This window comes from Doryrhamphus excisus, chromosome 13 (genome assembly GCF_030265055.1).
Source record: "Doryrhamphus excisus isolate RoL2022-K1 chromosome 13, RoL_Dexc_1.0, whole genome shotgun sequence".
Lineage (NCBI taxonomy): Eukaryota > Metazoa > Chordata > Actinopteri > Syngnathiformes > Syngnathidae > Doryrhamphus > Doryrhamphus excisus.
Window position 1 is genome coordinate 13,614,260 of NC_080478.1, and position 22,383 is coordinate 13,636,642.

The following is a 22,383-nucleotide window of genomic DNA, read 5'->3' on the forward strand; positions in this document are numbered from 1 at the left end:
GACTGGTAATTCACAGTCCAAACATCATTATCTGTAATAATAAGAAAAATATGTCCTTAATGTCATTTCCCCCTCAAAACATTAGCTTCGCTGTAACATTTTGCACGCAGTAATGACATTGCATTGCAAGGATTACAAATTGTAATGAGTTAAATAAGAATTCCCACATTGTTTTCTTACTAGTGGCCTCTCTACTCTTGTAACTTAAAATATAAAACTTAAAATCTAATGTTTACAGTCATGTTCTTATCAAACTATCTGGCTAAAGCAACTAAAATACGTTCTGATTTGCCCAATGCCCAGTAGGCTGGGAGTTCCGGAAGTGACGTGTTCGACTCGTAGAATTATGTCACGTTCGACGTCAGTAAAGATGGCTGCGCCCTGTGACAGGTCGTGAGTTGAAAAGCGGCTAGTTAGGAGACAGTAAGTTGTGTCTGTCACATATTAACCCATGAAAACTATTTAACAGGGTGTCGCGATGAAAGGACTAAGTCGTAAAATGTCGTTAAATACTTGCCCGCCAGTGTAGACGGTTGTCAAGAAATGGTGGTATAGTTGGAGCTACAGGGATTAGAATGATTGCACCTATATGGACGCGACTTCCCTGTCGTGTCTGGTCCATACCAGCACAGCGGACATTGAGCCTCTTCTCCAGCTCAGGGCCATCAAACTGGACTAAAGTGGTGTCTGACGCCGAGAAGATTGTGGGTTATCCAACGTCTTTTATGAGCCTGCGCTGTCTGCTCAGCGATGAGCTCAGTAACGTAGCCATGCATGTCAGGAAGCTGGTCGGAACTCAACACCCTCTACTCAACACAGCAAGGTAACACTAACGTTTCTTCTTACCTTTTATAATTCTCCTAAAAATGTCAATCAGAATATTGAGACCCGATCAAACTTCTTCTGATTGAGACAAGTGGGTTGTACCGATCGTTCTTCGGATCATTCAGTATGCATGAAACATGTTATCCTGATTTCCGGGTGGAAATTAGAACAGGGGCCTTGTCTTCGGGTGGAGGAAATAAATGTAATAAATTATGCGAAAGTAGCTGACAATTCTGTAAAGAAATTATGTGAAGTTGACTATCATTACTTCTAACCACGCTTTATTGTTGCCATAAAAGCTTTGCAAAACGCTCTTTAAGTAAATAAGGTTTGGCAACAGTTCTTGGTTTTACCTATAATTACAAAAATGGGAACGTCCAGGAACTCAGCAAAGATGTAAGAAATATAATAGTAAATTTACACAGGTAAATTCCTAAGTAACTGCAGATTTCAAGATCATTGGTTCAAATTATAGTTTTGAACATACAAATTACTTGGCTGTGTCACTAGGAAGAAAACCCATACTGTCACCCGCATTTGAAAGGAAATCAGTAAGGATGCACAGATACAACCCAGGAACTACCAGGGCACAAGCCTACCATGAAGTGAAAACTCCCGAAATAACCAGTGTAATTTAATAATTGCCTATTTGGACCTTGGAATTGTTCAAACCTTCCTGTATACGGTACCATTAGCCAATAGCCCTCATCATAAATAAATACAAAAATGTGCACTTAATCTACAGTCATTGAAAAAATTATTAGACCATCCGTATTTCTTTGATTTCTTGTTAATTAAATAGCACGTTGCTGTTCAAGCTCTGCTTACACAAGAAACAAGCACGTGTTTGACCGTTTTAGCGAAAATTATCATGATTACCCATAATGTGCAGGGAAGTTGTAAGCATTGGACAAAGTTGCAAGACTGTGCATCATTTTCAGGTATTGGTTAAATTTATGTATCTTGACATGATCGCAGCATTTCAAATTCTAAAAGAAGTCATCACAGTTTATCAGTTTTATTCACTGTAAACATGGGAGCAAAAAGCAGTCTTTGTGAGCGATTGATAGTGATAAAGACCTTCAGATGTCAGCGTAGTTTGACTGATATTCTGCAGGTATTGACTTGGAGAACATACCTGTGTCTTTTGAAATAGAACCTCAAGGGTGTAATAACCTATATGCCTAAATCTGATATCACAATCCTTTTGAGTGTTGTAAAACGATTGTGTGTGTGTGTGTGTGTGTGTGTCAGGGGTTCAGACCGCTTCATAGTCTGACTCCTGTCATCATTGTAAGGCTGGTTCATATTTCCCACTATGTCTCTGACTTAGACACGCAGCAGATAAAAATATCTTTAATAGCAGACAGATAGGTCCCCTTGGTGTGGGATTTCAGTTTTTCATTTCATTCTGTAGAATTGAGGCCAAGTTAACTGTCTTCTGAAGTTTGTGGAAGTGTGCCGTGTGTTTGTACATCTAGAGAACAGAGAGGTTTTGAAGTTCTAGTTTAAAAAGAAATCTGTTTTAACTGTAATTCTTTACTTAGCAAGCAGAGTAACAACAGAGCTCAGAAGTAACTCAACATCTTAATTGAAGTTGCGGGCAGGTTAATATTCCACGTACTGTTGCTTCTCAGGGTGTCTTCAAGAAAGTGCTAATACATCACACAGCAATGTAATAGAGAAATTATTATTAACACTTTATTAGTTAAGATGAGTGATGAGTTGAAGTTGAATGGCAAAAGGTTTGCTCAGGAAGTGATCAACCGCGCCGAAATCGATTGCCGCAGACTATGGCAAACTGAAGCCATTGAGGTTTTACAAAATAGCGTAGTTTTGTGTTTGTTCTTTAATAATAATCTTGACTGGACAGTTAGTTATCAGTACTTGGGTGAATATTGACAGATTTCATTTCCTGCATGATAGCGCCTCTTAACATTTTAATGTCGACGCTTGTGAATGGTGAATGTGAGTGGCCAGTCAGTAGTCTCGACTGAGTTTGGGATTTGGTTTAAAGGAGCAAATCAACCATACAAAACCAAAGACTGTGGAAGATTCTTCTAGATGTATTTTGAAATCAGGAGTTTCTTTTAAAAAAAAATAAAAATCCCACAGGATTACAATCTATTTGTGGCAATGGGTTTTGGTGGGGAGGCGAGATGATATGTCTGGCATTGGCTGGTGACGAGCGCAGGGTGTACCCAGCCTCTCACCCAAAATCAGCTGTGATAGGCTCCAGCATACTCCTGTGACCCCAGTGAGCACAAGCGGCATAGAAAATTGATGGATGGCTAGATGACGTCATGCTCAAATTTGCATGTGCGTGTAGTTTTCATGGATGCTGTGGAAGACAAAAAGTGAGAAAAAAACATCAAATGAAAAAAAGTTTAGAATTGCAAATGGACTTTCTTGTATAGCTTAATTTTTGTATTTTATTTCATAAGCTAAATAAAGCCACCTGGATAGCAGCACCAGCTTCTCGTTGACAAAAGTGATACATGATTTAATGTCTCCAAAAGTATCCAATAAGAAAAAGTCTCTAGATTTCTCAGTAGTCAAAAAACAGAACCTAGAGGGGTTGGAATACTAAATATCGCATATATATTGTTGCTAAGTTGGTGGTCTCTCCTGCCATGTCTTCTTATTCTCTGTCAGACCAGGTGCATATTTGACGTGTTTTTAAGCGAAAATACGATGCCATCTACTGTACGGTTTTGGAAAAGCAAGCAATATTCAGTCCCATTATGATGTGTTTAGGGCGAACAGGTAGTGCCATATCTATTTGGGACGGGCCACTACAAATTAATGAATACATTGTATGGGAACCACATCCCTATATAAAGAGGTGTAGATTGTGTATTGCTAAAACGACATGTTTTGCCTTTCCACTTGCACAATACTGTAACTGTGTCACAACCTATGGACGAAAAATATGCAAACTAGACTGGTTGCTGAAAAGAGGGTGAGTAATGACTAAGAATATTGCAGAAGGAAGGGACTGAATCGCCAAAAAGAGAGTTAGTGTAGCTTTGCAATCTGACACTTTTGTTAATATATGAGCATAGTACAGTCTTGTTCTTCGTGTTTTGCATCTGTACATACCGTGTATATGCTTTATGAAAATGCACCAAATGTATTTTTTTTTCTCTCATGGACAGGATTTTTGCAGGTGTTAATTCCTGTTCCTCGTAGGTTGGTGAAAGTTCTTGTGTCACACTTTGAAGAAGAATACACGGTGACCTGCTGACAACCTTTTAAAGATGACAGCAGCCCATTTCTTTCTCCTCCATCTATGCCACTATCTCGCTCACTTTCTCATACCATCCATGTCACATTCCCTTCAAAAGACCAGTTTTGATTGATTGATGTATGCTGTTGTGGATAGTGACATAAATATTAATCATCTCCAACCCTTAGGTCACTGGCCCATACAGACTCTCAGAGGAGGACAGCTTCATATTATTCTCTCTCCAAATCTTTTCAGTTTTGCACGCAGCATGTTCCTTGTTTCATTGTTCTACAGGGTAAAAACATTAGAGTGACCATAATTGCACCCTTTTAGTAGGGTGGAGAATTGGTGCTCCACAAAGTCATCTCTGTTTTTGGAAAAAGCTTTAAGGAAAGGTGCATAACTTGCACCTTTTGCCTGCATATGTTGTGTGTTTTTCCATTACCACAACACTGAATCACTCATGTATTCATTCTGTCTTTTTTTTTTTTTTTTGCATTCTCATTTCTGGCCAAGCTCTTTTCCCACTATGGCTCTCTGCGTTCCCTCCCTCTTTTCATGCTCCATCTCCCACATCCACTCTGTCCTCCACCTCCTCCTGTGGTGCAGGGGTGGGTCTTAGAGCAGTGGGGTGCTGGGTTGACGGCGGTGGGTGGGAGTTGTGAGCTTGATGTCTGGGAAATGTGGGCATTGAGCAGTGGGGGTGTGGCCGCTTGTCTGCCTCGGAGCCCCTAACGAGAGCTTGATTCATTGCACAAGGGGCTCCCATAGGGACAGGATTAGAGGTGCTCTCTCTAAGCGCTCCCCCGAGACATTAAAAGGATATTTAATCTAGCCACCACACAGGCTGCATCCATTGCGCTGTGTGCGTGCCCGTCGTTGTTTATGTGCATGAATTTCTGTGTCCATAAAATAAATATAGTTTAGAAGCAAAACCTATTACTATATCCTTATAATTGCCATACAATATACTATGTGTATGCATCACTGTCAAAAATGATGCATTTTTTTTTGTCTGGTGAATAAATGTTTATGTAGAAAAGGACATTTGTATTGTTCACCTCACAAATGGAAATCCTTAAGGGATACAAAAAAATTGTTAAAGTAGGGCTGCAACCAAAAGAAATAAGCGCCACACAGAGCTGGCGTGAGCCTACTACAGACATTTCAATCTTACAGAATGCTTCCGGCGGCCGCGGCCTGGATCCAGTGTGAGCCCATCGATTTATAGTTGCAGCTTTAAAATAAAGTTTTGAGAAACTGTCCTAACCTGCTTAATAGTCAGGCTTGGTTTTGTTCATAAATAACCACATCACATTCAAACTCTTTAAATTATTAAGTATTCTGTACACAGCTGCCAGAGGCCAGTGTTCAATCCAATGGAAAATCTGTTGGATGACTGGACATGCTGTACACAGTCTCACAGCCTGACAGACATGGCGCACTTTTACAGGGAAGATCAGAGTGAGAATCGCTAGGCTTTTTTTGATTCCATTATGGCTCTGAGGGCTGCAATTCGATCAGATTACAGATTATCATTGCAGATCCATAACTTTGTAATTAAAGTAATATATTTCCAAAAATGCCAATAGCACAAGCAATCCAAGCAAAAGAAGGGTAAAATCTTCCTGGGTCAAACAGGAGGTTCCAGGCAGGTATGTGCCTGTCGCTATACATGGCATTTTTGTATTGTGTCACAAATTCTAGCAGTATTATCATGCGCAGCCCCAATTTATTTAGGTAGTGAACTTACATTGAGCTGGATATGACATTTTCTCACTAAGTGGTTGACCTGCAGGGACTGAATAAATGACTTAATGCTACAGTAGAAAATATAAAATTTTAATTTTTTTTAATTAATGATTTTCTGCTCTCGTGTGGACATATACATTTATCAAAATGTACACATTCCATTGTAGTTGAATAAGACATTTGTTGATTGTTCAAATATATTTGTTTTCTTTTTCTCGCAGAGGTTTCGTCTATGACAGCAGGAACAACCTTCAAATGAGAGGACTGGTCGTCCTGCTTCTTTCAAAAGCTGCCGGACCGAGCCACACAGCTTCAGATCTCTTAGCCCAGGACATGGTCAGTGGCATCTATCCCAGGTAAATCCACTCATGTGACTAACACCGATTAAAGATTAAAGTTAGTAACAAACTGGTCATGAATTCATTTGTAGGTAACGATGATTGTTTTATTAGAAAAATAATATATATAAAGACATTTACTTTACTGTAAGGTCAAATGAGGGTCAGAGGTGGGTAGATTCAATCATGCTGCTTTTGCTCATTGTCTCCATGCTAATGAGCCATAACCACTTGTGCAGGGAGAAGATGGTTGTTTTAGTTTTTTTTGTTATGAACGCAGTAAATTTTGTCATCCTCCATATATTGCCTTGGGCATGCATGCCTGTTTTCCTCATCTCCATCTACAACGGCAAACAAAGTGAGACATCTCGTCAGTTATACAGGCACTTTGTCTCTATACTTGCAGCAAAAGAGGGAGCGTTGTGAAGAGCAATGCAAAGTAACTTCGTAAACATTTGCAAGTATTTTTATTTCTTTTCTGTGGGAATATGAATAATGATTAGGGTGAGCCCATCAGCATGAAAGTGGCAACAACATAAAAAAGAACAAAACTTACTTGTCCAGCTCCACAGAACCTTCAACACAAACTAAATACAAACAGAACAGCGCAAATTCTAGCGCTACCATTTATTTGGGAAATTTAACATTTCAAAACGCACTTGTTTTATGACAGTTAAGTAAAAATCTTTACGTTAGTCATATTTTTTTTATTGTACTTTTCTTTAAATTTATCTTAAAATCTTGTCTCGGCAGTAACTGCTGTCTTTTCACGCTGCTTAGCGTAACAAAAGGAAGTTGACTAAAGTACAACACACTGTATGTCAACATAAATGGGTAGATTTTTCATACAAATTTTACCCCCTTGAGTCCCTAATTTTATGTCAACAAAAGCAGTCAACCATGGTTGTCGATGTTGTTGACTAAAACAGGCGCTTTTTAATAAGAACAATGTGGACCCTGACTTCAGGAGTTAGGCAACATGAGGGCTTATGCGCGTTCCAATAACTTTTGATCATAGTAATACGTAGTATGAGATGTAAAATAGCTTCCAATATCCAATTAGTTGTCCTTATGGTCATAATTTGTTCTATGAGTAAAACTTTCATGTTATAGAAGTCAAGTGTTAGTTTACATTTCCGGCTGTCAAAAGGCCTCCACTTTTGGGCTCAGGTTCTTTCTGCCTTTCTGACACACATCATCGGGTAGCAGAATGCGGCTCTGAACAGGCATGTGGGTGTGTGCCAAGTGGTTTCCAGAAGTGACTGCTGCTGAGGTTGGCTTGACGTGTAATATGGATGCCTGAAAAGGTTCTTTCTTACTGCTGGCTGGCACAACACTTGTATGTTTGTACTGGAGCAGTGTCTGTGTGCAAAGGTCCTAATATTAGAATTAATTCCCATAAACTACATACAGAACAGGTGCTCTACTCTGGTCAACTCATTTTGGTAGCTTGATGTTCCACTCTCGCCTTGGTGCTGGCGTCACCTTGTCATACCGGATCACTGACTTATAACACGCATTCACTCACTGTAGTGTGATGGGCAGCCTGACCCCACACGTAGACGTGCATGTAGGATGACTTGATCGCCTCATTTGTGCTTCCTGGCGCTCTTCCTCTAACCTCTCTCGGGCTCATTAGCACACCTCTGCTGATGGCGAGATGGAAGGTGGGGGATGATTGAAACCTCTGGGGGATGGTGTCCTCCCTCCTGACAGGCAGCATTTGTGAAAGATTCCCCACTCTGCTGCCTGACACTGATGATTCACCAAAATATAGCAATGATTGATGGATGGACGGCTAGGATGGATGGATATGTTGATAGGTATGGTAGATCGGACATACAGATAGATAAGAAACACAGAGATAAGATATAGCATAAGGGAGAGAGACAGTCGCATGAATAAATGACTGTATATTCATATGCATGCCATTGAACACATCACACTGTCCTGTCTGATGGACAGTCCTCCTTTTTTGAAGTCACACTCACATCTTCAAGGCTGTGGTGGTAAGGCAGACATTCGAGGGAGGAAATGGCTTAGAACACTCAGGACGAGAGGCGTGGTGAGGGGCGTTCCAACTCAGCAAGATGGCATCAGTTGCTATGCAACCGGGTACCAAAGCTATTTATACACAGGCCCCCTTGTCCCCCTTTTTCCTCCCAAAGCCCCAAGCCACAGATCTGGACTGAGAGATAAGGTGTGGGATGTAGTGGATGCAGAAAGAGTTGAGCTGCCATCCTGGAGGCTAAACTTTGTACTTTACTTCAAAATCAGTATATGTTTTATCAAATTATTTGTTTCTGCTTTATCTTTTCATGATCATTATGAGACACTACAAGCGTTTACTGAAGATAAAAGGACAATTAAAATGTATGAACATTTCATGAACTCCATACGAGCTATCATTTTAATACCTTGAGTTTGATGAGGTTATTGTGGGCACTCTTGAAATTTAATATACCTATATTATGATGCTTGAAGCAATTTATTCATGAACTTGTTACACAATAAGATCTTAGATATAGCAGAGTAAAGAGATCTGTTTTACAAATCTGGCTTAAAAATGCCCCATATTCTAATTACCAGTAAATTAAGATGAACAGCTAACGCATAGTGAATTCTTTGTTACAGGTTCAGACTTGTTATATAAGCAATGTTTTAATTTAAATTTCAAAAAAACATTTTTAAAGCATTGCAACACACCCTTTTCCAAATTTGGTTAGGCATGCATGCACATCAATTATGTTTATTGGCAGCTAATGGTAGCGATTTGACAAAGTTTAGCTACTAATAATAATACAGCAACTATTGAATATATAGCCTAACAAAATGTTTAATGTTTTTTTTACTGTTTATAACATATGCTAGCCAGTGATGGTGTTCATATATTTTTGAATTATTTGTTTGCAAGCTTCTGCAGGCTAGCATGAAAATGCTAATGCAATAGTTTGAATTAGGGCTGCACGATTATGCAAAAAAATGAGAATGACTATTTTCTGTCATGGAATTACATGTATTAAAGAAATTGTATCTATTTTGTAATTAGTGTTATCAGTATTATTACATTATTAGGCTCCTCTTTTTATTAGACTCCCTACTGTAAAGAGTAACTTTACAGAAAGAATAACTTCCATTGGTCTTTGTCGTTGTCCATCGGAGGTCCCAGAAGGAAAGGACTTTCTTAATGGAAATTAATAAAAAGATAAATGGTAATGGTTTTATTTCATTTGAACATGCATCAGATTACAATTGAGTGCATCCCATAATCAGTTCACAGTTCCACATGTCCAAAAGGAGTAGGAAGAAGCAAAGCTTATTAAATCCTACCCCTCCATCTGGTACTTTTACAATCAGTAACTGTTACATTTGTTTACTTCCTGCTTTCCATAATACAGTTTAAGGTGTTTTTTTTTCCTTTTTTTAAAAGTAATCTCTCAAGTCAAAAATACTGGACACTGGACAGAACATTCATGCATGTATTAAAGACAAGTCAAAAGACAAGTCAATAAATGAATGCAATTAATAGTCATAGAAGCCGATGAATGATAGCTCTTTTGTTACTTTGGTTTGGGATGCAGCTCCTCAAGTGAAATGTAGAATTTGTCATCATTTAGACGTTACATTGCAAGAGCTCCAGTGTATTAGTGCAACAGTTTGCATCGTGTTAATGCAAGATAACTGCTCCAGTTTGACTATTCAGTCCTCATGGCTGTTTTATCTTTGGTTATGTTCTAGCCATTTATTGAACATGGCTATATTTTACAATGATATTTTAATGAGCCACAACTGCTTTCTCTCCTTAACAATGGTTGAAAGCTGTTACGATTTTGCCCCCCATGGCACCTTGATAACAAGCAACTGTCAAAACATCTTTTCCGCACATTTGAAGCTTGAACATATTAACTTTCCTCAAGGGAGAGTATTGTGTTAAGTTGTAACACTCAGCATAGAAACCAGACAGACAATGTGTGTGATTGAGAAAAGCAAAAATAGATCACATTATTGCATGTTAATCACATCTTTTTAAAAAAAAAACAAAACATGGAAGACATGGAACACGGCAATTACCTGGCTACATCCAAGATTTGTGTGCGTGCGTTTGTGCATCTCTTTGTGTGTGGCTCATCAGTTTCTCACTGTGGCAGAAAAAGGTAAGTGGCTATCAGGGCACCCGACCCTGTCTGGATGAATCTCTTCTGTCGCAACACCGTGAGCACCTTCCATATGGAGAGGAGCCTAATTATCCCCCACCAATGACTGAATCAACATTTGATTATATCCTCCCCAAGGCTCCCCTGAAAGGCTCTATTCAGAGATGTGCACAATCAGAAATGGCTATTTTATGCTAATGATAAATGTATTTTAATTTTGAACACTGCTCACCACAAAAGCAAATGTATTGTCTTTAATTTTAGTACAAGACGAAGCACTGTTCTAAAAGGGCATTGCTATAATAAATAATGTGATAACTGATTCAAGGTAGATATTGAATATTATGTTTGGTGATCATACTTGCTGCATATTTTCCCGGTAGGACAACAATCAAGCTTTCATTGCAAAAGCTTTTCTAAATGTCAGATCTCTGGAACGCTTCTCCTTAAATCTGTTTGACTTTTTGAATTTTTATTTTTTGTCTTTCCTAGCCAGCGGAATTTGGCAGAAATCACAGAGTTAATCCACACGGCTTTCCTGGTACATCGTGGGATTGTCAATTTGAAAGAATTGACGGCTTGTGATGGCCCATTGAAGGACATGGAGTTTGGGAATAAAATGGCTGTCCTGAGCGGCGACTTCCTGCTTGCAAATGCTTGTACTGGACTGGCCCAGTTGAACAACACTAAGGTAATGTGTGTGTCATCAAAAACATTTAACTGTACCTGTGAGTACGGTTATACAGTACAGTGCAATTTACTCTTACTTTGAGTCTACGTTTTAGCATATTTCCACAGCATTTCAGTCTAGCTTCAGCTTTTGAATGGCCACCGTGTTCATTCTAAATGTAGATTTTTGTAACTTTTCAAAGCTTTTCAATTTTGCTTCAGCTTTTCTGCATTCACGCTCTTAGCAATGTCTGCTAAGATCGCATCATCTAGTTAGAAAAGTTCCTTATAAATTCCCGTGGTGGCAGAATAATCCATTGTGAAAATATGTACAGTATGTAGTATAATGAGGTATCTATATAGCTATCAATATAATATATCTTTACTTGAAACATTGAAATCTAATAGAGTTCAGAATAAATTCACCCAGCTGGTGAAACGTTATAAATAATAGTTATGTGACATTTAAGTGATTCAGGTGTTCTGGGAAAAAAATGTAGCCGTGAGAGGACATTGAATAAAAGGGTTAATTGAAAGCTGTAAACTATCATCAGTGTATATTCTCTTGTTGATCAGTTGACCCCAACCTTTTCTTGCCTTCGTCACACATCTTCATCATCTTGCAAGCCTCTTCATCAGCTACACTTTCCATACAATAGGCTATTAAGCCATGCTATTTAAGGATGAACGTTATAATATGGATTCTGTCATGTGGATTATTAGTCTTATAAGTCTTGCATATTTTGTATGTGTTGATAAGTTTTATCTCATGTACGTTGAGTCATTTTGTCCTTCTTTTATATGTACATAATAACAATAACACATTTTATTTGTATAGCGCTTTTCAAAATACTCAAAGACACTTTACAGAAAAATGGAGTTGAATAAAAGCAAGTAAACAGAGTAAAAGATACATTAAAATACTACATTAATTCGTTAATACACAGTTAAAACATGAGAAAAAGCGGGGCAGAGCACATGTGGTTTTAATTGAAATAGCCGTGGATCACATTATTGACATAATTTTCAAGAAGTGGCTTTACTCGACTAATTTACTATGTTACTATGATCTGGAAACCTACAGGAAAACACGACTGAAATGACATTTTTTGTAGTCTGTCCAATAACATCTGTTCAACACGAAAACCTGCAAATGGGTTATCAGAGAGCATTTTAAGGCTTTGAGATAGTGTAAGGCTGTGATGGAGACCGGGTGTCATGGCCTTGAGAAGTAACCTATGCCGTTACTTGTGTAAACTGTAAAGTAATCTCGCCCGGCAGCTCTGGTTTCTTCCCTTTTGCAGGCCCTGTCGGCAAAACACGATCCGGCTGGATTTGGGAATGGAATAAGGCTGAGGCCGAGCGAGAGCTTATCTGATACTTTCCAAAAAAAGCCCACCTCACCGGGCCCCCACTTCCCAAGACAGGCAGAGACACCAGAGTAACACTGTAGGCACATTGTCCTTTCTGCTCAGTGGGTGAAGCTCGGGTTTCCTCAATATTTTCCCCCGATGGATTCTGTTACCCTAAGGGCACCGCAAGCATTAGCATCACCAGACTTTTCTGATCAACTAAGGATGTCTGGATTGAGCTCAATGAGCTGTAAATGTGTCTTCAATTATTCCTATAGTTTCTGTTGTGAAAATTCAAATCAGCCTCTCATATGACAAGCAAACAAAGAGCAGTGATTCTGGAAGCTAAAATGTAGTCATGCATGCCCCCTGTAAGAGGAAATTGGCAACTGCAGTCTTGAACAAAACAAAATAGGAAACCTTGAGAGTTGCAGTGAGGACTGTGATGCCTCTGCAAATAAATGCATGTCGAAATATTTTTTTTTTCAATAAAATATACATCCAAACATAGCTAATACGCAGGGATAATTGTGTATTACAGTGAAATGAATGTCTGCTTGTTCCATCTCATTATACTCCTTATAGCTTCACTCCATCCTGTTATAAACTAAATGTGATCTGACGCTGATGGAACAAAATGCATGATGGAACACCACCATCGCCATCGTCATTATTAAACTTGCTTCTGATTAATTCCACAAACCTGTTGATTAAATTAGAGCACCTTATGCCTCTTAGTCAGACGAGGCAAATTGCATTATATCTTGGATTCACTGACTAACTTGTCAAAGTTGAAGAACCTTATTTACCTCCATGTTTCAGGTCTGATCAGCACTAATGTCTTGAATGACACTTATCAATTCAGCGCACACTTCAGCAGGACGTGATTATCATTGTGTAGGTTCTGTCTGCAGTCTTAGTGATTAAAGATATGTTGTCACCTTGTCAGTTCCTCCACCTGTTGCCATGTCGTTTTATGTTCTTGACCTTTGTTTTCTGTCGCTGAAGGGAGTATGTCGGGGTTGGGCAGGGGGCATTTGAACCCAAATTGCTGCTTTGCTTTATGTTTTTGTTTTGTTCCACAGGTTGTCGAACTGATCTCCAGTGCCATTGGTGATTTAGTTCAAGGAATCTACTCTGAGAATTCCAACAACAATGAGGTAAATAACTGTCTTTATTCTTAGTTAATGGAAGGAATGCAGTGATAACAGAAAATGATATTTTTGGCAAGGTCAAATAGAACACTCTGCAAGCACAGACCTTCACCAATACTTCAGTATTTCTCACCTGCTAAGTCAATGAGGTAACAATGACAATCTAACATAATACAGTGGAACCTACTTCAGTCAGTCCGACTTAGATCGCCAACTTGTCTATGTTGAACAACTCAAATTAATTCCTCATCAGAGCCATGGTGTACATGGTGTAAATTACTCTTGTACAGAGTACTTAGTCTTCATTCTACTTGAGGTATTATGTTGTCTGTACTGTTTCCCCTGTTCATTGAATGTTGTATATTATCAAATGGTTATGGCCTCAAATCCCTATCATTTGTGTGTCATGACTCTCAAACTGCACTGTCGCTGGTACTTTGAGGAAATTCACCCATTTGCGTTTGCTTGCTTGCTACTCCACACAACACTCATTTGCAGCACTCTTAGTGTACACTCACTAGTGCCTCGCCTCCCCCCACTGGGACAAAGAGACTGAACGACTGGCAGGAGGGTTCACTCATTCTATTCATTCCGCTTTCGAACCAATGCACTTAGGTTATGAGGCAGATGCACAGTGTGTCTTGTCATCTAGCCTGTTTCATAGAGCGAGCAGGAACAACGCCATGTATGCACGTCAATATATCGAGGCCGGCAAAAGTATCAAGTTTGTTTTTATTTATTGTCTGGTTAATTGATTTATTGATTATTGTGACATAACAAATAACAACATAACCCTAAGCCCAGTTCACCTAATCATCAACTTTTCATCAATGCAGGAGGTCGATAAGTACAGTAGTTACTTGAAACATTTATAGTCATAGATTTTGGATGTTCTATGTTTAAATTAATGTAATTAATGTCATTAGCCCACCCTCGGCCATCTCTGTGTAGAGTTTGCATGTTCTCCCTGTGCATGCGTGGGTTTTCTCCGGGTACTCCGGTTTCCTCCCACATTCCAAAAACATGCTAGGTTAATTGGCGACTCCAAATTGTCCATAGGTACGGGTGGTTATACCCCGCTGCCCTTGCAGAGCCTTCCCTCTTAGGTATGTACATGGCTATATATGTGTGTGTGTAGGTATGCATGTATATATTTATTATTATCATATCTAAAATAGTTAAAAGATCTAAATTATTGGAAAATATATTTTATATAAATTATTATATATTAAGTATCAATAGTAGTATCATTATTATACATACATAACTATCAATAAATATTATTATTATTACTATTATTGTTATTATTATTATTATTGTTATTATTATTATTATTATTATTATTATTACTACTATTATTATTATGGTTACTATTATTATTATTATTATCAATTACTTTACTTTATTTTTATTTATTTATTTATTTATTATTATTTTTTTTATTATTTTTATTCTCAATTTTAATTTTTGTGTATGGTAGGTGTATGGCCCCGGGTGGGGCGCCTGGTAAGCTCATACGGGAGGGGGGGTCTCGTTTGTGCAGCTTGGGCTCTGGGTGGGGAGGTGCGGTGCTGGGGTGGGGCATTACCTGCTTCCCTCCCCTCGGTGGAGGGATGGCTGGGTTGTGGTGGATGTGGGGCGGGCGGGTGGGGGGCTGGCTGTGGGTGCGTGGGTAGCGGGGCGGATAGCGGTGGGGGTGGTGCTCTGCGCGGCGTGGGCCGGAATTAGCGGGGGGCTTGCTTGGGGGGCGGGGTGGTGGGCTCTGGGTCGTGGGGGGGCCTCGACCAAGGGTTGGGGGGTGGGGCTGGCCGGTGGCTCACGGGCGGCCCCTGCTATTTGCCGGTGTCTGGTTGGCCCCTTCTGTCTCCGGTCTGGTGGCGGTCTTCCCGCCTCCGGGGTGTCCTACTTGGCGGGTCCGTGGGTGGATGGGAGATGTGGTGGAGACGGGTCGGCGCTGTGGTGGAGGGTGGGACTGGGGGGGGCATTCACTTTTTGCGGCTGTTGGGGTATCGTCTGCCTGGTGGGCTCTGCTGCCTGGTGTGTGTGTCTCTGTCCCGCCCTGGCACTCTTGGCTCACGAGCCCGGGGGGTGGGGTTGGGCTCTTCCCCATGCGGGTCCCGGTTCTCCTGCGGTCTCTGTGGTGTCACTCCCTGGGCTGCCATGGTGACGGATGTGTTGCCGGGGCGCGGTTCCTGCTGTTCTGGTGGTTGTAGGAGCAGCCTCGGGGCGTGTGGTTTGTCCGCGGCTCCTGGTGGTCCGGGGGTGGCATAGCTGGCTCAATCTCTGGTGGGGCCCTCCGGGGGGGAGCTGGCAGGCCGGACTGGCCGCCACGATGGGCTGGGTGGGGCCCGTGGTTGGTCCTGTGGCCCGGGGCTTGCTCCGGGCGGCTGGCTTGCCCGGCTCGGTTGGCCGGTAGTGCGGGGTGGGCGTGTGTGGGGCCCCGATCCTCCCTGCTGCACTGCACCACCTCACATACATGTAGGACTTTGGGGGGTGGCCTGCAACTGGTTTTGCCGGGGGCGAAGGGTTTCCTTGCGGATGCCCTTTTGTCCTCGGCATTCCTCTGGCTGGTCACCCTTCAATTTTAACCGCACCTTAGACACTCAGTTCTGGGGGGGGGTCTGGGCAGGCAGGGGACCCACCATTGCTCAGCTTCCTTCCACACACACACACACACATACACATACACCACACACATAGGTCAGCCCTATGGGACAGGCCTATTTTTAATTGCACTATCTACACAATACCATCTTCACACACACAGGTGTAGCGGGCTGGACCGGAGAGCCTACTGCCTACCCCCGCGATTGGCCCGCTGGCTGCTGGGGCTTGGCGGCTCGCTCGGGGTGCCCTGGGCTGCAGGATATTTTGGTCTGGTCTGCCTGGCCTTCCTGGGGGTCCCGCTGGAACCAGCTGACGCCGGGGCTTGCCCTGGTGTCATGGTTGGCGCTACCTCCCTGGATCTGTCCTGGGTCGCGGGCGCCAACGTGCCCTCGGGGGGGCGTTCACCGGCCTCCAGGCAGTGGGGTCCGCGCTGCTGGTGGCCTGAAGTCTACGGTGGTGGCTTGGGGTTGTTGCGCTGTGGTGGCTGCTGCGGGGACCGGGCTGTGTGTTGGGAGGGGACCTGATCCTGCTCGTGGGTACGGGGGCCGGGGTGGCGTGTGGGGATGGGGAGCATGCTCCTCGGGGTGGGGCCTGCTGGGGGGGCGGTGCTCTTTCGGGCGTTTGGGTGTCTGCTGCCACTGGTCCTATGCTCTGCCGCATCGCTGTCCCTGTCTTTGCCCATCCCCAGTCTTGCCTTAGGGCTCGTCGGGGATGGTTCTCCGGTACGTGGGCGGAGCGCTGCTGGTTCTGGGGGCGGGGGGGGCTGGCCCTCCCGGTGGATGGTGGGGTCCTTCGGGGGCCTTGCGCTGGTCTTAACTCCTCGGCTCTGGTGCGTGGCCTCCCCGTGACTTGGAGCTATGGCTCTCCCTCACGGGGGTGAGCTGCCCGGTGGATGTCGGCCGGCGCAGTGGAGCGCCTCACCACTCGCCTGCTCGCCCCCTCCGCTTGCTCATGTGCGGGCCTCCTCCCCTCGCCCGCTCCTTTGTCTGCCACACTGCAGTAGCCCTGATGCCGTGGTCGAGGGGAGTCTGGGGGTGCTATGCCTTGGCGGTCCGTACCTCCCTGGGCTCGGGGCCTGGTTGTGGGTCTGGGACCCCTGGGTCCCCCACCCTGTGATGCCCCGGACACCCCACCCGGGGACGTCCACAGCATGTGTGTGTATTGAGTGGATGGGGTGTGCATGTGTCTGAGTTTATTTTATGTATTTATTGTTTTAAATACTTAGATAATTAATGATTAGTTTTATTATAATTATATATATATGTATATATATATGTATATGTGTGGATGTGTATGTGGGTATATGGCCATGTAGATATACGGGGGGGGGGGCTCTGCGGGGGTCTGGCGTAGGGTGTTCCATCTCAACCGCCCGGTCCTCCATGGGGCAGTGTGCCCGGGCCTCTTCTGTCCTGGCCGGGGCGGTCCTATGTCGGTGGTCGGGCCTGGGGTTACCTGGGGCGGGCCGGGTTCTGCTTCCTGGGGGTGTGTGGGGGGCGGGAGGCGGTGCCTCCGGCCGTGGACGGGCTCCCTTCCGGCCGGCAGGGACGCCCCTGTGCCCACGGGTGTGTGGCCTTCGATGCCCTTCTGCCCTAGTAGGGTATGGTCTCCCGCTGGTCTCGGGGGTGCGGCTCTCCTCCGGCCTGCTGGCGCCCTGTTGCCGGTTGGGATTGCTCCTCCATGGCCTCTTGCTGGTCTCTTCGGGGAGTTGCTTCGGGGGCGGGTCTTGGGGAGTCGGCCCTGGCTTTGCCCACACCCACGGGGCCGGAGGATCTCTGGCGGTGGGGGCTTGACCTGGCTGCGCGGGGCGGGGTTTGCTGGGTGGTAGAAGGCAGTCTCTCTCCTTTTGTCATTCTCAGTGACAATTACACATTCACACACTCGCATTCACATACACAACACACCTCCATATGGGCACTCACAGCACATGGGTGCTTCTCTATACAATCTACTCTCTTATCCCTGATGTTTATATAGTATTGGTATGCTATTATTACAGTAATAATGATGCCAAGCAATGAGATTTTAATTACTGTAACTGTATGGTTGCAATTGTGTTTACTATCATGGGTCATGTCCTCATTGTTACTATTGCTATTGGTAAGTTGGACTGTTTCATTCCACTGATATCATCTCCAGTGTGACCCTTAGCCATCATTGACATTTAACTGTTCTGTTTGTCACTGTTGTTGTTTTGGGAATTCTTGTTGCTGCTGTTTTTGTCTCTCCCTCTACTGCCCCCCCCCCCCCCCCCCCGACCCCACCTTTCTCTTCTCTCTTCTTCTTTTCTGTTCTTCTTCTTGCTCCGGTCCGGTCGTCCCAAATGGCATAACAAAGACATCAAATAACGGCAAATAAAATTTCATGGTACAGGGAAGTTGTAGCCAACACCTTTCCTGACACAGAGCAAATCTGTCTAGCATGTAAGGGCATTTAGATCAACAATACTATCTGCCCCAATGGCTGGACGGGACAAAAAAAAAAAAAAAAAAAAAAAAAAAAAAAACAAATTGTCCATAGGTATGAATGTGAGTGTGAATGGTTGTTTGTCTATATGTGCCCTGTGATTGGCTGGCCACCAGTCCAGGGTGTACCCCGCCTCTTGCCCAAAGACAGCTGGGATAGGCTACAGCACCCCCGCGACCCTCGTGAAGAAAAAGCGGTAGAAAATGAATGAATAATGTAATTAGCATTTTGACAGGATGATTGATGTTTTTGTATAACAACTGATATATTTGCATGTCAGCTTTACATAGCAGTAGAGTGACTTGTTCTAGGGTGTCACAGCCATGTTGCTGGTCAGTGAGAACTCGACATCCATGCCATCACATCCATTTTGCAGGAGAATAATCTCACCGATGGTGTGGACACAGCAGCATGGGAGGAACAGACATTCCTGTCTCACGGGGCGCTGTTGGCTAAGAGCTGCCAAGCCGCCATGGAACTGGCGCAACACGACAAAAAGTCCCAAAGATTGGCCTACAAGTATGGAAAACACTTGTCCCTAGGTCACAAGGTTAGTTCAACATTTTACATCTGCTCTTGCTGTAGCCTGCTGCAGGCCTGTGTAACTATATAGGATTCCAACATGGGTTGATATCAAAAATGAGCATTTTAAAGAACCATGTTCATCTAGCTAGCTGTCTAGGGCCATCCGTCATGCTGCTCTTTAACAAGGCCACCTGGAGTATAACTTAGCATCATTCAAAATGTCATCACTGGGCTTGTTAAACTGCCTCGATTTTCTCCCCCCCAGCTAAACTCTGACCTGCAGCCATTTGTGAAGAGCAACATGGGAGAGCAGATGGCCTTCAGCTTTAGCGCCGCCCCTGTGGTTTTTCACCGTCACATTGTTGGCCAGGAGCGATGGCAGCAGCAACTGCATCAGGTACTATGAGGTTGGCCCGTGACACCAAATGCAGCAACTTGATAGAGTTTTAGATTGTTTGCTGCGACTACTATTACTATTACCTAACTTTTTCTTTCCCTTTTCATCAGGCAAAAACAAGAAACCAACTTGATTACTCAAAAGTAAGGATCATTGTTTCCTTTTTCTCAAAATAAGACAACATATGCAAATCCCCAAAAGAGTTGCTGGACAATTTTACTGTCATCATTAGTTTAAAAAAAATCACTTTCAATGTCAGTGCAATAGAAGAGGGGAACCATGGGTCGCAAGAAGAGTGGGATGCTCCAGAGGAGGGGTCCGATGGTGTTTGGGAGGGTTATCTAGTCCTGTCTGAAACCAGAGCAGGATAGATTAGTTACCAAAGCCTATTTGTGGAGGAGACACTGAGGCTCGAAGACGCATTGTGGGGCAATCTCCTTGAGCTGGAAAGGGCACATGGGCCAAAGTTTTCATGGAAGGAGAAATGATGCGACGGGGTTGATGACCTTCAACCTGTTATTTTGAATTTACCTTCTAAATCAGAAGTGCAAACCCTTGTTTGTTACTGGCTTGCACGTAGTAGATATCAAATCAAACAACAATAAAAATACACAGTGAAAATGAAGTTAGATAGTCTTAGATAGAATATCAAGACAAACAGCTTAAGTGGTCATACTAATACGTCATAACGCAAGGCTTTGACTTTAAATGTATACACCCCGTTAGCGTGTTTTGAAATTTACTCCATACTTTTTGCCTTGGTTTGCGTTCATGTTTTGGTTACAATATGCTTTGTGTCTTGTAGTGTTGTTAAGACAGTGTGTGAGTCCAACCGTGTGTTTATCACAAAGTGCCTCTGTTAGCATCCTTCGCTAGCTAACATGGCCGAAATCGGTTGCCATTTATGTGGTGGAAGCGGTTAATTAATTTGAAAATCATGATTATTCATTCATTCATTCATTTTCCACCGCTTTTTCCTCACGAGGGTCACGGGGGTGCTGGAGCCTATCCCAGCTGTCTTTGGGCGGGAGGTGGGGTACACCCTGGACTGGTCGCCAGCCAATCACAGGGCACATATAGACAAACAACCATTCACACTCACATTCATACCTATGGACAATTTGGAGTCGCCAATTAACCTAGCATGTTTTTGGAATGTGGGAGGAAACCGGAGTACCCGGAGAAAACCCACGCATGCACGGGAGAACATGCAAACTCCACACAGATATGGCCGAGGGTGGAATTGAACCCTGGTCTCCAAGCTGTGAGGTCTGCGCGCTAACCACACGACCACCGTGCCGCCCAAAATCCTGATTAATTTAATGTTTAATCATTTGACAGCCCTAAATATTGTATATTCTGTCTCCTTATTTTATGAAACAGCACTTTGTTCGACCCATGTGCTTAAGGAGTACACTTGGATCGGATTGGAAAGGATATGAAAAGTTCTCCATTCATCCATTTTCTTCTGCTTATCCGAGTGCGGTTTGTGAGGGCAGCAGTCTCAGTAGGAAAGTCTATACTTCCTGGTTCCTGATCACCTCTTTGGAAGAAGTGGACACAGAGGCGTTCCCAGGTCAGATGCGAGACATAATCCCTCCAGCATATCCTAGGTTTGCCTCCTCCTGGTTGGGAATGCCCCGAACACCTCACCAGGGTGGCATCCGGACTAGATGCCCAAGTCACCTCTACTAGCTTCTCTCACACACAGTGAAGGAAGAATGGGTGAAATTTACTTATTTTGCGAAGCAGCTGGTGTGAAGTGAGAGCACAAAGAGATCTTCTAAATGAAATATAGAGTCAGGGTGAAGCTGAGCTGAAAATCTGCTCTTTTTTTGAAGAAAAAATGCCCATAGAGCTTACCACCTCTGGAATTTATGTGCGAAAAGAAATGCAGCAACACAAGCAGCAGGCACAGAAAGACATCCAAATCACTATGTGAATTAAAGTGCTTAGTCGGGGCTGATTAAATGTATTTTTAGTATTTCTCATACTCTGGCTTTGCCCTTTTTTGGTTATGTAAATATTCATGATGCCTCATTGAAATGAGACACACGAAAACAGAACTGTACTGGAACAAGGTAAAGACAAATATAATTGTAAAAAGTATGTTTTGTGTCAGGTTCTTCTTTTCGAACATATCATTTTGACACTATAACGCCCACGATTGTTGTTTTTGTCGAGTGGTTCACAGTTACTATGCTACTGTAAGTTTTGTTCCTGTACTGTGCTGGTTTGTTTCCAAGCTGCATAGCAAAACGAGCGACACAAACATGACAAGTTAATATGTGTTTTGATCTCTTAACAGCTTGTGGCAACGGTGAAATCGGAGAAAGGCGTGAGCTTGGCGGTCAACTTATGCTGTTACCATGGCAACAAGGCTGTGGAGGCCATCCAGGCTTTCCCCTCCTCCGAGGCTCGAGCCGCCTTGGAAAACATCGCCTCGGCTGTCACCAAATTCTGACCTGGATTCACTCAAATGCACACACACACACACACAGACTCGTGACTGGTGCTACTCCAGTGCCAGCAAATGAGAGCCACAGAGGAGATGACATGAAGAAAACAAAATGTAATTTTAAAAGGAATTAATTAAGCCAGGTGCTCTCAGTTGGACTGGATAAACATCATGTGCTGCAACAGCATATTTTTTTTAAATTCCTGGAATAAAAATGAAACAGTGTCAAGCTGTGAGTTACCTCTCGTCTTGGCCTGCATTTTAAACCAGTTTATTTTTGCCAAGCTTATGAGTGTAGAGCTTGGATATGGGAATACCCAAGAACAGTGGTTCTCAACCTGATGGTCGGGACCCAAAAGTGGATCACGGAGCTGTTTTCAGTGGGTCTTTGCTTGGGGAAAAAAATTATGTAATGACCCAATGCCTGTGAATGCACCTCACATTCTTATCTGAACTG

General features: G+C 43.1%; 2 protein-coding genes across 6 annotated transcripts in view; one reads left to right on the plus strand and one right to left on the minus strand.

Moving 5' to 3' along the window:
* The window catches only part of sobpa (sine oculis binding protein homolog (Drosophila) a), a 39,628-nt gene extending 38,692 nt beyond the window's left edge, over nt 1-936 (minus strand). For all 4 annotated transcript variants that reach the window (XM_058090421.1, XM_058090423.1, XM_058090422.1 and 1 more), the window contains exon 1: nt 847-936. The gene's annotated coding sequence lies outside the window, so the exon portion shown is untranslated. The remainder of the gene's footprint in view (nt 1-846) is intronic.
* pdss2 (prenyl (decaprenyl) diphosphate synthase, subunit 2) lies at nt 303-22,155 on the plus strand. 2 transcript variants are annotated; one of them, XM_058090424.1, is made up of 9 exons: nt 303-823; nt 6,028-6,162; nt 10,791-10,989; nt 13,405-13,479; nt 18,923-19,096; nt 19,337-19,468; nt 19,579-19,611; nt 20,852-21,044; nt 21,777-22,155. In XM_058090424.1, exons 1-9 carry the CDS (start codon nt 576-578, stop codon nt 22,058-22,060), a joined length of 1,473 nt encoding a protein of 490 aa, XP_057946407.1. In that variant the 5' UTR covers nt 303-575; the 3' UTR covers nt 22,061-22,155. The 2 variants fall into 2 exon arrangements, with proteins under 2 accessions (XP_057946407.1, XP_057946408.1); XM_058090425.1 differs by lacking the exon at nt 20,852-21,044 and having other exon boundaries at nt 308-823.
* Nucleotides 22,156-22,383: the final 228 nt, after the last annotated feature.